The 11,658-nt window shown below is 51.0% G+C and overlaps 2 protein-coding genes across 5 annotated transcripts in view; one reads left to right on the forward strand and one right to left on the reverse strand.

Annotated features, from left to right (window-relative positions):
* KIAA1614 (KIAA1614 ortholog) overlaps nucleotides 1-1,753 on the reverse strand; it is a 36,490-nt gene extending 34,737 nt beyond the window's left edge. For 2 of the 4 annotated variants that reach the window (XM_060132090.1, XM_060132067.1), the window contains exon 1: nucleotides 1,424-1,753. In XM_060132090.1, coding sequence (XP_059988073.1) covers nucleotides 1,424-1,470 — 47 coding nt within the window. In that variant the 5' untranslated portion in view covers nucleotides 1,471-1,753. Of the gene's footprint in view, nucleotides 1-1,042; nucleotides 1,316-1,423 lie in introns of those variants that run through there. The other 2 variants (XM_060132080.1, XM_060132072.1) reach the window with 2 other exon arrangements.
* The window catches only part of STX6 (syntaxin 6), a 97,866-nt gene extending 87,736 nt beyond the window's left edge, over nucleotides 1-10,130 (forward strand). The window contains exon 8 of the mRNA XM_060132107.1: nucleotides 9,968-10,130. Within this exon, the coding sequence (XP_059988090.1) occupies nucleotides 9,968-10,104 (137 nt within the window). The 3' untranslated portion in view covers nucleotides 10,105-10,130. The remainder of the gene's footprint in view (nucleotides 1-9,967) is intronic.
* Nucleotides 10,131-11,658: the final 1,528 nt, after the last annotated feature.

An 11,658-nucleotide genomic window follows, 5' to 3' on the forward strand; every position in this document is an offset into this window, starting at 1 on the left:
ATCTTCTGCCCAATGTGGACCAGAGTGAAAATGGGGGCCAGATTTCCCAGTCCCTGGCCTCTTGCTTTCCTGATAGGTGTCAGGCCTCAGAGGAGGATGGCAACACCTGCTAAGGGCCAACAAGCTCTTCCCTTTCCAAGGGGAGCCAATGCAGAGGATGGACTTCAGGAAGATACCACCCAGGATCTGACCCTCTGGCAGAAGGGGCCCCCTGTGCTCAAACCACAGGAGCGCAGCATGGGGCTGTGCCCACAGGGCAGCCAGGATCAGGTAGCAATGCCTATCAGCATCTGCTCTGTGTCAGGCAGGCCTGCAAGCACTTTCAGACATGCTCTCGCAAATAATCCTCACGCAGTTCTGCCAGAACAGGATTATTATCCTCATTCTTACAGACAGAGAAACTGAGGCACAGAGAGATTAGGTGACACGGGAGCTAAGGGAGGCCCAGTTGGGAACGCAAAGCTTCTCCTCCCAAGGCCAGGGCTCTTCCAAAGCACTCAGTGGCCGTGTACCCCCATTCCCCTACTCCTATGAGGATATTGGTCTAGACAGGTTAAGTGACTTGCCCAAATTACACAGCTCCTTGGTGGCACGGTTGATGTCAATGTCTTCAGAGGGAACAAAAGTGAGCACGAGATTTTACTCACCAAGTTGTTCTGTGCACACATACATGCCACAATGTCTTAATATTTATCCTGCTCTCTGAGAACATGCTCCGTCTCCATCATACATCTAGATATGTCCCACTTGAAGTAAACTGCATGTATTTACATAAATACATGCATCCATATTGACACAAATTACAAACAAGAAGTTATTCACCTCATATATTGACCAACGATTCACCACAGAATTCTCTTAAATGCAAGTCCCTCTATAGTCACTTACTACAATTCAATTTTTCCATTTCAGGAATATACATATTTCACCAAGCAAAATACACACACAGTGTGTATGTTACCTCAGTTTTAAGCCTGTGAAGTTTAAGGCCTATCTTTGGGAGGAAGAGATCATTTACTACACCAGTTAATCTAGAAGTTACCAGCTTTGTCTTGGCAGCCCGGCCACCCGTTCCTCTCTTCTAAGGTTCAATCCAGAAAGCAGGGGACGTGAAGGTAATGGGAGCAATTTCAGTCACATTACAATAACTTTCTTTCGGGTAAATTCGAACAGCATTCCAGAGATCATCCATCTCCGGAGACCTGGAAGGATGCGACCTTCCCCTGGGGAACAGTGGGTATCGGCTTGTGCGGCTCGTCACCGCCGAAGTCTACGGCCCAAGTGCTGTACTTCTCTAAGCCGGAGACGCTGAAATGAAGACGGACGTGACGGACGGGCCTCCCCTGCGACCCTCCCTTCCCGCTCCCCACTGGCGGTCCCGCCACCCCCGGCCCGCCCGTCGCCTCGCCTCCTCCGTACTCACTGAAGGCTGCCGCCGGCAGGTCGGGCCGCCACCTCCATCCCTTCCATCCCCGGCGAGGCCGGGGCCTCCTCTCCCCCCCCTCCCTCCCGGGCCCGCTTCGGGGACCGGGGGCGTGCGGGCTCGGCCGGGGCTCCGAGAGTGCGGCCCGCAGGCCTCGGCCCTCGGGGCGCTCCCGGCTGGTCTCCCGGCTCTGCGGGCCGCCCCGGGGCTCCGAGTGGGGTCGGGCCGGAGCAGCCGACCCGCGGGCCGCGGCCTCCCTCCGGGTCCGGGGAGGGGACGCGGGGTTGGGCGGGGAGGAAGCGGCATGGGCTGTTAGCTCATGGTTCGGCCACGAAGGGGAGAGAGGCCAAGCCCGGCGCCTTCCCGGCCGGGACGGGAAGAGGGAGCGGGAGAGCAGAAAGGAGGGGCGGCGGAAGGGGCTAGAGGAGCGGCCCTGGCCCCCACCCCGCCCCGCCGCCCTCCGCGCTCGCCGCGGTCCCGGTCCCGGCCGCCCGCGCCCTGCGGAGCTGCCCCTCCCGGCGGCGGCGAGCGATGCCCTCCAGACGTCTAAGCGGCAAGCACGCCCGCGAGTTTGGGGACTCGGACGGGGCGGGGGCTGCCTTCCGGGCCGCCGGACCTAACCTCTCCCGGCCCGGGTAGCCCAGTCCGCCCGGCGAGCGCCCGCAGCCGAGGCTTCTGGGAGAGCGCGGCCGTGGGACGCGGCTCCACGCGAGCCAAAGCTGCGGAAACACCACTTTCTCCCAGAGCTTCGCGGGAAGGAGTGTAACCCTACACCCGGGGCGTGGGGAGGAGGCTCGGCTGTGGGCTGTCTGGGTGGAAGCTGAGGAATGCCCTTTGTTTAGACAACTTTTCCGGAGGAGTCGCCCTCTCCGAGGGGCCGTCTCCTTGGAGGTCAAGGTCATTTGTTTCCGCTTTCCAGCGGCGCGAGGGGACCCGTAGTGGACGAGAGTTCCCTCATCCTGTCCTGCTTAGGGGAGAGCCAGGTGCCTGCACTGGCAGTCGCCTTGAATGGGGACCGATTCTCGGGGGTACTGGGCACTCCTGAAGATCCCTTGTCACTTTTTCCAGACCTGGGATGAAGTAGCTGCAAAGGACTTTACCAGCAGCTGTGGCCCCAACCAATTGGGCTTGCTTTCTCTTTCCGCCCAGAGGGAGGGGACAGGTCCCCAACTATATCCAAACCTATTTTTCCACAACAAACGGGAAACAGTAAGAGAATTAGGACCCAGGAGGTTCCGGAAATCTCTACAAAGGAAAAGTGCTGATCGTTTCCTTCTGCCAACAAGTTTCTCTCTCAAGCGCGGTTGCTATTTGCACTGAGGCACTACAGTCACCATCTAGATGACAGACCTGCAACAGTAAGGACCACACAGTGCGCTAACTGCTGCGCAGAGCCAGGAAGGGTGGCAGGGAAGGATGGTAAGGAGGCCTGCCCTTAAGTGAGTAGGAGTTACCCTGCAGAAGAGGGGGAAGGGGGCATCTGGGCAGGGCAAAAGCATACAGGTCTGAGAGCAGCTGTTTGGGGAGCTGTGGGTGGACTAACCTTGGGCTAATTTAGGAACCGGGGAGATTATCTAGGGCAAACCCCCTGTGTTACAGAACAGGCCCAAGGTCACACAGCTCTGGGACAGGTGGTCTCCAGAGTCGTGGGTAGTGCTCTTGCAGTTAACATATTCCCAGAGGAAGCGGTTCTTCCAACAGGGCATTTACCATTCTGTGCTTGTTAGTACCGATCACTTCATAATACAGTAACTGGTACCATTTATGGAGGGCGCCCTGTGCACCTGGCATTGGGTTAAGCGCCTTACATTCCTTGTCTCAAACTGCAGCCTTAAGAGATGGGTACTGTTTACTGTCTCCTTTCTACAAATGAGGAAACTGAGTTAGGTGATCTGCCCAAGGTCACAGAGCTAATAAGTCCAAGACCCTCACATTAACCCCACAGTACAGTGCTGTTGCCAGCATTCTGCGTGTTCAACATGGAAAGATTCCGTTTAAAGAAGTAAAACTAATTGTGAAGTGCTGTGATAGTCAAATTATGTTGCCATGATGGTCTGGCCCTTACATTTCTGGATCCTTTCTGCCTTCCTATTCTGCCAGCCCAGGTAAAATCCTGTAAACCTCAAAAGACTCCTTCTTCCCCTCCATATGCCATGTCAACCCTACCAACAACGATACTATTACTATTATTGGGGACCTCCTATGAGGGAAGGCATTCTAGGTAGGACCTTTTAGATCTTTACAACAACCCTGCAAAGTAGGTATGGTGTATCCCCACTTTAGGAATATGGAAATCGGGGTACAGGGAGGTTAAGGGACTTGCCCAAGGCCACACAGCTAGTATAGCCAGTCTGAACCCAGTTCTGTCTGGGTCCAAGACCTTCTGCCTTGCTTCCTCCTTTCATAGACGCAACTTTGGAGCTCAGCCTCTTAGAGGTTCCAGCTCCAGGACTCCGGCTCCCACCCCTCCCCCAGACGTTAATGATCTGTAAGGCAAGTTTCTGAAAGTTCTAGCAAGGGCTTAATATTTAAAGGAGACCTGCCCTCCACCTTTTAAGATGCAAATAATCACCTTCAATTTACTCATTAAGTTTGTTATTTTGCACTTAACAGGGGGATGGGGTGTCATAGCTATACAGAGGCACCCGTCCTAAAAACACCAATAAGCAAATCCTTAGAATGCTCTTAAATTATCATGGCATTCACATGTCTGAGGGCACTTCTCATTCATCTGGTTTCTATTTGGTTCAGCAAATATCTCTTGAGCTCCTACTATGTGCCAGGCACTGGGGAGACAAAATGTAGTACCACAGACCCTGCCCTTGAGGAATGTCCGGTCAAGGTGGAGTGGGGGAGGGGCAGGTGCTTAAACTTACTGTGTAAGTGGTCCCATCAAGGTTAGCATAGCGAAGAGGTGTGGGTCGTTCACAGGAATAGCAAGATTGAGATGTGTGTTGGGTGGGACGGGAGGTATCACGGAGAGCTGGGTCTTGCAGCATGAGCAGGAATTAGCCAGACAGAGGGGGAGGGGTGGGAGAGGCACGTCAGAGGGGGGGATTAGCATAAACACAGGCACTGAGGTGTGAAACTGCCTGGTTTAAGCTAAGTGTAAAAGTTAATCTGGGAAAGTCTGGGGCTGGGGTGAGGCTGCAGCGCAGGGCTTGCGCTGGCCCCTGGTTGAGGGCCTCTAGGCCTGGGGTGAGGAGTTTGGACCCCGTCCTTTGAGGTGGGAGTCCCTAGAGGGTGGTCTGCATCAGGCCTTAGCCTTGAGCATGGCGCGTTTCTGGGCTGGGGAACTGCCTTATTTCCTTGTGTATCAGACACTTTCATTACCAACCTTTGGAGAGAAATCTAGGAGGAACATGAATATATAGTAAATAGCAATCATGTAGTCCCCTTCCTCCATTTGAATCACCTAGGGAAACCCACCATCCCAGGAAGCCTCCTTCCCCTTAGCCTGGATGAAAAAACAAGCCTCACTCCTCCTCTCCACCCTCCCCCAGTGTGCTCTGAACACTCAGCTTGAATAAGGAGCCTTGTGGGATGTGGAAATAGGGTTTCACTTAGGATGGAGGGAAAGGATGAAACAGTCCTTTGAGGTCAGTGCGTTAGAGCAGGTCGGGTGGGAATGGATGGGAGGGATGCCTCTGCCATCCCTCCACTGTACTGCCTGAAGGACCTTGTCCAGCTGGAAAGCAGAATTTCCTGGTCGCTCCTGTCCTGGTCATGGGGCGCGTGGTCGGAGGAGCACTCAGGCAACTGATCCTGGCAGCGACTCCTGGGGACACTGTTCACTGCCCAGGGCCTCCCCTCAGGCCCTCATAATTTCCTTCCAGCAGAGGCTCAAGAGAGTGTCGGGACTGGTCTCCCATGTGCCTGCCTCTCCCCTGCTTGGAACCCTCCCACTATTTCCCAAGGTTTACTCTGACCGGTGTCTGTGTAGACTCTCCTGGGACTCTGCTCGAAAGGCTGTTGCTCAGGTCTCACCCTTGAAGATTCTGATTCCTTAGCTGGAGTTAGGCCAGGACTCTGTTTCCTAATAAGCTTCCCAGGTGATTTTGAGGCCCAGTTTCAAGAAGCCCAAGTCGTCAGGTTAAAAGTCAAACTCCTTCTTATGGCACAGGGGTCCCTCCAGCCTCGCTCTCACTACCCCGACAGCCTGTCCTGCACACCCACCATATTGAATTGCTTCTAGTTTCCCCGACTGGCCACAATGGTTCACATCTCCTCACCTTTGCCCATCTTTCCTTCAGCCTGACACACACTGCTTCACTCCACACACATATACATCCCATCCCAATTTGGATGTCTCCTCCTAGACCTTCCACACTCAGCTCAAATGTCGCCCCTTCAGGGACACCTTCCCAGCATCCTCTGCAGTCCTCCCAACCTGGGTTAGGGCATCCTGGGCCCGCTTCTGCCAAAGCACTTATCACATTGAGTTGTCAACATCTGACACGTCACAGAGTGCTTCCTGATCCACCTGCGCATTCCTGGCCCCAACATGTGTCCGGCACATAAAAGCTATTGACTAGATGCCACGTGGTTAAATGAAAGAAAAAATCCCTATCAGGTAAGGATGCCTAAGAGGAGAAGAGGGGGCCACTGCTGCTAAGAGCATCAAGATCATTTCAAAGGATTTGGTTCATTCCCTCAGTATGGCCCATCCTGCCCCAGGGCCTGTGAGAAAGTCGGTCACTGGCAGGGCGAGGACCGGCACCTGGGCTTCCTGATGACTGCCATTTACGCCTGATGCTCAGGCCTCCTTGCACCTGCCCCTCCTCTCTTTCCCCAAAGTGGCCATTGATCACAGACAGTGGCGTGGACCTTACACTTCAATTCTGAATGAGCCTGGAAACTTGGAGATAAAATAGCTCTCAGAAGAAGAAATAGATGGGGAAGGGGAGAGGAGAAAATAACAAGAGAGAAGCATGCAAAAATATGTTGAGAGAAGACAGACATAACAGTCAGGCAACACAACAACTGGGCACCTCCAGAGAGCAGCCACTCAGTTTTCTAGTCATGCCGCTCTGCACATGCCAACACACAAGTGTGAATACACGTATGCCATGCTGTCCTTTGCCACACGTGCCTGAATTGACTAAGACCCAAGAAAGTCAAAGGCGTGGTTCCTACCTGGTCAGGGTCAGCCTGCACTGCTCCCCCAGGCGGGCAGGCAGGGAGCTGCTGGGATGGGACAGGACCTTCCCTGGAGAGACGGACTCCAGACTTCACTGCCCTTGAGGGCCACTCTGAGTCTGCTGGGCGTCTGTTCCCGTGTGAGCCCGAACTGTAGCTTTTCATTTCATAATCCTAATCATAAGGAAATGACTGGGCTTAGGCAAATATTTTAAAACTCTCCCTCCCACTCTCCCATGCCTGGCCTGTGGGAGGCCGTCATCAGTATAAGGAGAGGACACCTAGCTTTCACCTGTCTGTCAATAACCACGGTCATCTTGGCCAAGTCAATTTTCTCATTAACTAAATGAGAGCAGATGCAGGGAGAAAGGTATTGGAGGTTGACTGAGAGCTGGAGTCATGTTTGTGACAGTTTTTGATCTTGAGAAAAGACAGAAAATGCTCAGTACTATTCAATAACTGGATTAAGACATAGGAGAGTCTATGAAAGCCTCGGGGAGCCCTTTCTAGCCCCAGGCTGTGCAACACCTCGTCCTGCAGGGGTTCTTGCCTCGCCATTCCCTCCTGCCCCCACGAGCCTGGCAGGTTTTGCTCCAGACGCAAACGAGCCTAAGAAGCAGCCTCTCTCTGAGCAAATTCCCTCCACTTCCGGGGGCCATTGGAAAGTTTGTTTTCCTGGGTTAAATATGTGGTGGGCGAGGTATAGAGGAAAAGACCCCAATTTGAAAAGTTCAGGATTAGTCTCTGGCAACCTGGGTTCAGCTCTGGCGGGACCACGTCTACTTGTGGGTCCAAGGACTGGTCACTCCGAGGAGTTCAGTTTCTTCATCTGGAAATGCTGGGCTGGACTAACAGGTCCCAAACTAAGCTTCTCAGAACCCCAGGGCCCTGTGGGGTATGAGTAGGTCTCCTGTGAAAAAGAGATTTCAAGTCCAATAAATTTGGGCGATAATACATGCCATCTCATCCTCCTGGCAGGTCATTAGGCCCAGAGGCATTTCAAAGGCTTAGCCAAGTCCTGAAGTGAAAACAAAACAAAACTAAACCAGTTTACCTTTGCTTAACTTCGCCTTTCTCAAAAGTAATGGACCATGGAAACTGTTTCCCCCCAAATAGCAATTAACATCTTAAGGAACACACTTTGGGACAACCTGGACCAGACAATCTCTCAGGTTCTTTCCTGTCAGGGTGGTCTAGGTCTCTTGACACAGAGGGGAGGAGCAGGCAGCTGCTGTGCAGCAAATTCTAGGATCCCATAGAGAGGGCCAGGCTGCAAGCAGAAAAGACTCCCTTGGGGGCAAGTGGCAGCCCATCCCAGCTAAATTTTATTTTATTTTTTAAGAAAATCTAATGCTAAGAGGAGTTAGAGACCAAAAAAGGTGAGACTGAAAAAAAAATCTCAATTTCCATTCTGATTCTTTGTCAATTTGACTAAGTCAGTTCACCTTAAAACTAACAGCCTCACTTTGCCCATCTGAGAAAAGGGAGAGCAAGGGAGACTTGGTTGCAGTCACTCAACATTAATCCTCAGAGCGGGGTTTCCCAACCTGGGGTCCCTAGACACCTGATGGGGAGGGGAGCATAAGCTATATCCCATATTTAAAGAAGTCTAAAGGAAATTATACATTTACCATGAGAAGTGTCTTTGCTTTTGACTGGTATTGTATCAACTCAGTATGACAACGTGGGTTGTCATGGGGACAAGGATTATCATGCAATAAATATGGTTGGCTTGTTGGACAAAACCTTTACAGACTTAAGGGCCATAGAAGTAATAAAAGAATCAGCTGGTAACAAAAAGGTAAGAAGAGGTTGGGTCCAAAACAAGTTTTAAGAGCTATGGTGGAGAGCGAAGGGGTGGATGGGGTCTGGAGGAGGTTAGGGTGTTCAAAGAGAAGATACCGCCCCAAGGAGAATCTGGGGTTGCCTGCAGAGGTATGTTTAGTGTGTAGAGGGCTGTGACACGGTGGCCCTTTTCAGAGCTTGCTGGGGAAGGGTGTGAGGTGCTACCTTTACTGAGCTGAGGAGAGAGGAGTCCCCATAGGGCCAGTGGGCTCAGGGATCAGGCTAAAGTGGATTCTCTATAACTTCTTAGAAAGCATTCTGGGAGTGCCAGTGTCTGAGGGTTTGCCATCCCTTGAAAGCTCTGATTTTGTACGTGCAAAGTCCTGCCCCATTGAGCCCCACATAACCCCTTCATAAGCAGCCACGTTTGGAAAGGTTCTCTGCATGGTCCATGGCTATTCTTTTTCCCCCAAGATGCTGTTCACCCAGAATCACCTCTCTACTCTCCTCCTCCCCTTTCTCTCTCTTGGGCCTCTTCACCAACATCTTCCCAGCAACGTCTGGCTCCATTTCTGCAGCAGTCTTAGGAGCTGGGCCCTGGGGACTTGTTTCTGCCCCCAGGAGAGCAGCAGTGAAAATCATAGTTGGTACATCCCTCTAAGTCACCAAAAAGGTGCTTAGCTTTTAAAACTTCTTCAGTATGGAGCATCTAAGACAAAAACAATCTTTCTCTTGCTAATGTTGATACTGCTAATAACATCTCTTACTGAGTTTGGGCCATTTCTGTGAAGATTTAGACGACATAAGAGGAGAACTGAGGTGGATTCCATCTGCCCCAGGACCTGAGCCAGGCTTCTGGCTTTAGCTAACTGGCGAAAGCTGAAAAGGATTTTTCTCTAGGGTGTTGAGAACAAAACATTTCGGGGTGTGTGTGTGTGTGTTTAATCATGTCAAATGACCTGAAAAATAACTGCATAATTTGGGCTGGAGGAGTTAAAGTATAGGGGAAAATGCAAAAAGCTTTGAAATGGTCCAAAAAGCATTATTGGATGCACTGTCTACTGCATCCTTTCAGGTTATCTGAGTTATTTTACAATTCTATAAATTGTAGAAAAACTGACAGTAATGCACATTATTTTCGTCCATACGAATGCCAATTATAGTTGGTGGAATTGACCCATGAATATTGACGAGTTTTGCTGATTTTGCATTTATTTGTAAATTTTTCTCACCATTCCAGATGTCTATATATTTGCCTGCGTTTCAGATTCTCTTCTGAACAGGTTGTAACACTGTATGGGTTCTCTTATTAATTAATGACAAATAAAATCTATAATTCTATGAAAGGCATGACTATATCCTCTTTTAAAATTACCTTTTGAGGGGCTTCCCTGGTGGCGCAATGGTTGGGAGTCTGTCTGCCGATGCAGGGGACGCGGGTTCGTGCCCCGGTCCGGGAGGATCCCACATGCCGCGGAGCGTCTGGGCCCGTAGGCCATGCCCGCTGAGCCTGTGCGTCCAGAGCCTGTGCTCTGCAACGGGAGGGGCCACGGCAGTGAGAGGCCCACGTACCGCAAAAAAAAAAAAAAAAATTAAAATTACCTTTTGATGTGTCCACAGAGAAGGGGCCACGTGAGGACAGCGAGAAGGCAGCCGTCTGCAAGCCAAGCAGTTACGCTTCCAGAGAAACCAAATCTGCTAACATCTTGATCTCTACCTACCAGCCTTCAGGACGAGAAATAATTTCTGTTATTTAAGCTACCCAGTGTGTGGTATTTTGTTATGGTAGCCCTAGCAGACCAAGATAATTTACCCAATTTGTTTATCCATTTACCTGTTGATGGACATTTGGTTGTTTCCAGTTTTTTTGCATTGTGAATAAAGCTGCTATTAACATTCATATACACAAATTACCTTTGGCCAAATTTATTCAACTCATGTTTTCAATTACGCTGATATTTCTTAGCGTAAACCAGGCATTATGGTTGGACACTGAGGAGAGAAAATTAGATAGCACCCTTGTCCTCAAGAACAGTCTAGAATGGGGGGGGAAATTTGGGGTGGTGGGTAGAGACTGACAAATGACCAGACTTGATAGAGATAAGGAGTGCTCTAAAGGGGGTACTGGTGGAGTGTAAGAACAGGGGCATGTTAGTTTTTCTGAAGGAAAGTGAAAGTGCTTGCTGGCTTTTCCTGGGCAGGTGAAGGGCAGGAGGAGAAATTCCCTGGAGAATCAGCCTCACGCATGGAGGCAGGGAGACAGGCTTTCCTGAAGCTTCCATTCCAAGGATGGGTAGAAATGAATACGGACTAGCAGAAGGAGGTTGGATTCTTAAGAGCCTCGTGTCCTACAATATATAGGACAGATTGTAGGTAGCATTTAAAATTTCAGAAGAGTAAAATTTTTGGCTTCTCGTATCTCCTGGCATGTCTAAGGGAACAAATACCGTGGTCTGAGAAGTCACTGATGATTTTGAGTCACTGATGAAATGACATGGTTGGATGTGTGTTTACAAAAACAAAACAAAGTTCCGGATTGCAGAGAGAAGATGGATTAGAAGCAAGGGGTCTAGTGCCCCAGGGTAGGTTCTCCAGTAGAAGGTGCTGAGAGGAAGCATGGGGTATACAATATTTGTTAGAGAGCTACACCTGTGAAATTAAAGGGAGAAGCGGGATGGGTGGAGGAAGAAGTTGAACCACAGAGAGGGGCCGACAAACACTTGGCCAATCCAGCATGAGGCCCTGGGGTGAATATTGCCCCTCAGAGTTGTCATGTGTTGGGACAAGATGGCTGAGCATTTATATGCCCGGCATAAAGAACAGTCACTCCATGTGGATTCGTGTAGTCACTGGATGTTGATTGCCCCAGAAAGGGCATGGTTTGTAGTGAGGTAGCTGTCTGCCACTGAGGCAGACCCTGGAGGAGCTGTCAACCAGAGACACTGCTCACAGCAGCCCCCTTACCTGTGCCCCCACACCTGTGAAGCAAGTCCTTCCTTGGACAGAGATCTGGGCGGGGCACTTCTGTGTCCACCTTAATTCACCCTTTGTGTCATTCGGCTCACTTTTCCACACATGTCCAGACAGCAGTTCTTCCAGGACTGTGGTGAGATTTTCTTCCCGAGGGAGGTTAGTAGGACAAGCCAGCCCCCCACTGATGCAGTGGGTCTCTGGGCCACAGTCGATGCTCCTTCACTCTAGATGCCTCTCCTCGTCAGTTACCAGCTCTCCCAGCTTCAGAGGCTAGTCTGATGATATGACCCAGACCTTACCCCCAAGGGGCCTGGGCCCTGGTCACTGTGTCCTTGGGC

The sequence above is a fragment of the Lagenorhynchus albirostris genome, chromosome 2 (assembly GCF_949774975.1).
Source record: "Lagenorhynchus albirostris chromosome 2, mLagAlb1.1, whole genome shotgun sequence".
NCBI lineage: Eukaryota > Metazoa > Chordata > Mammalia > Artiodactyla > Delphinidae > Lagenorhynchus > Lagenorhynchus albirostris.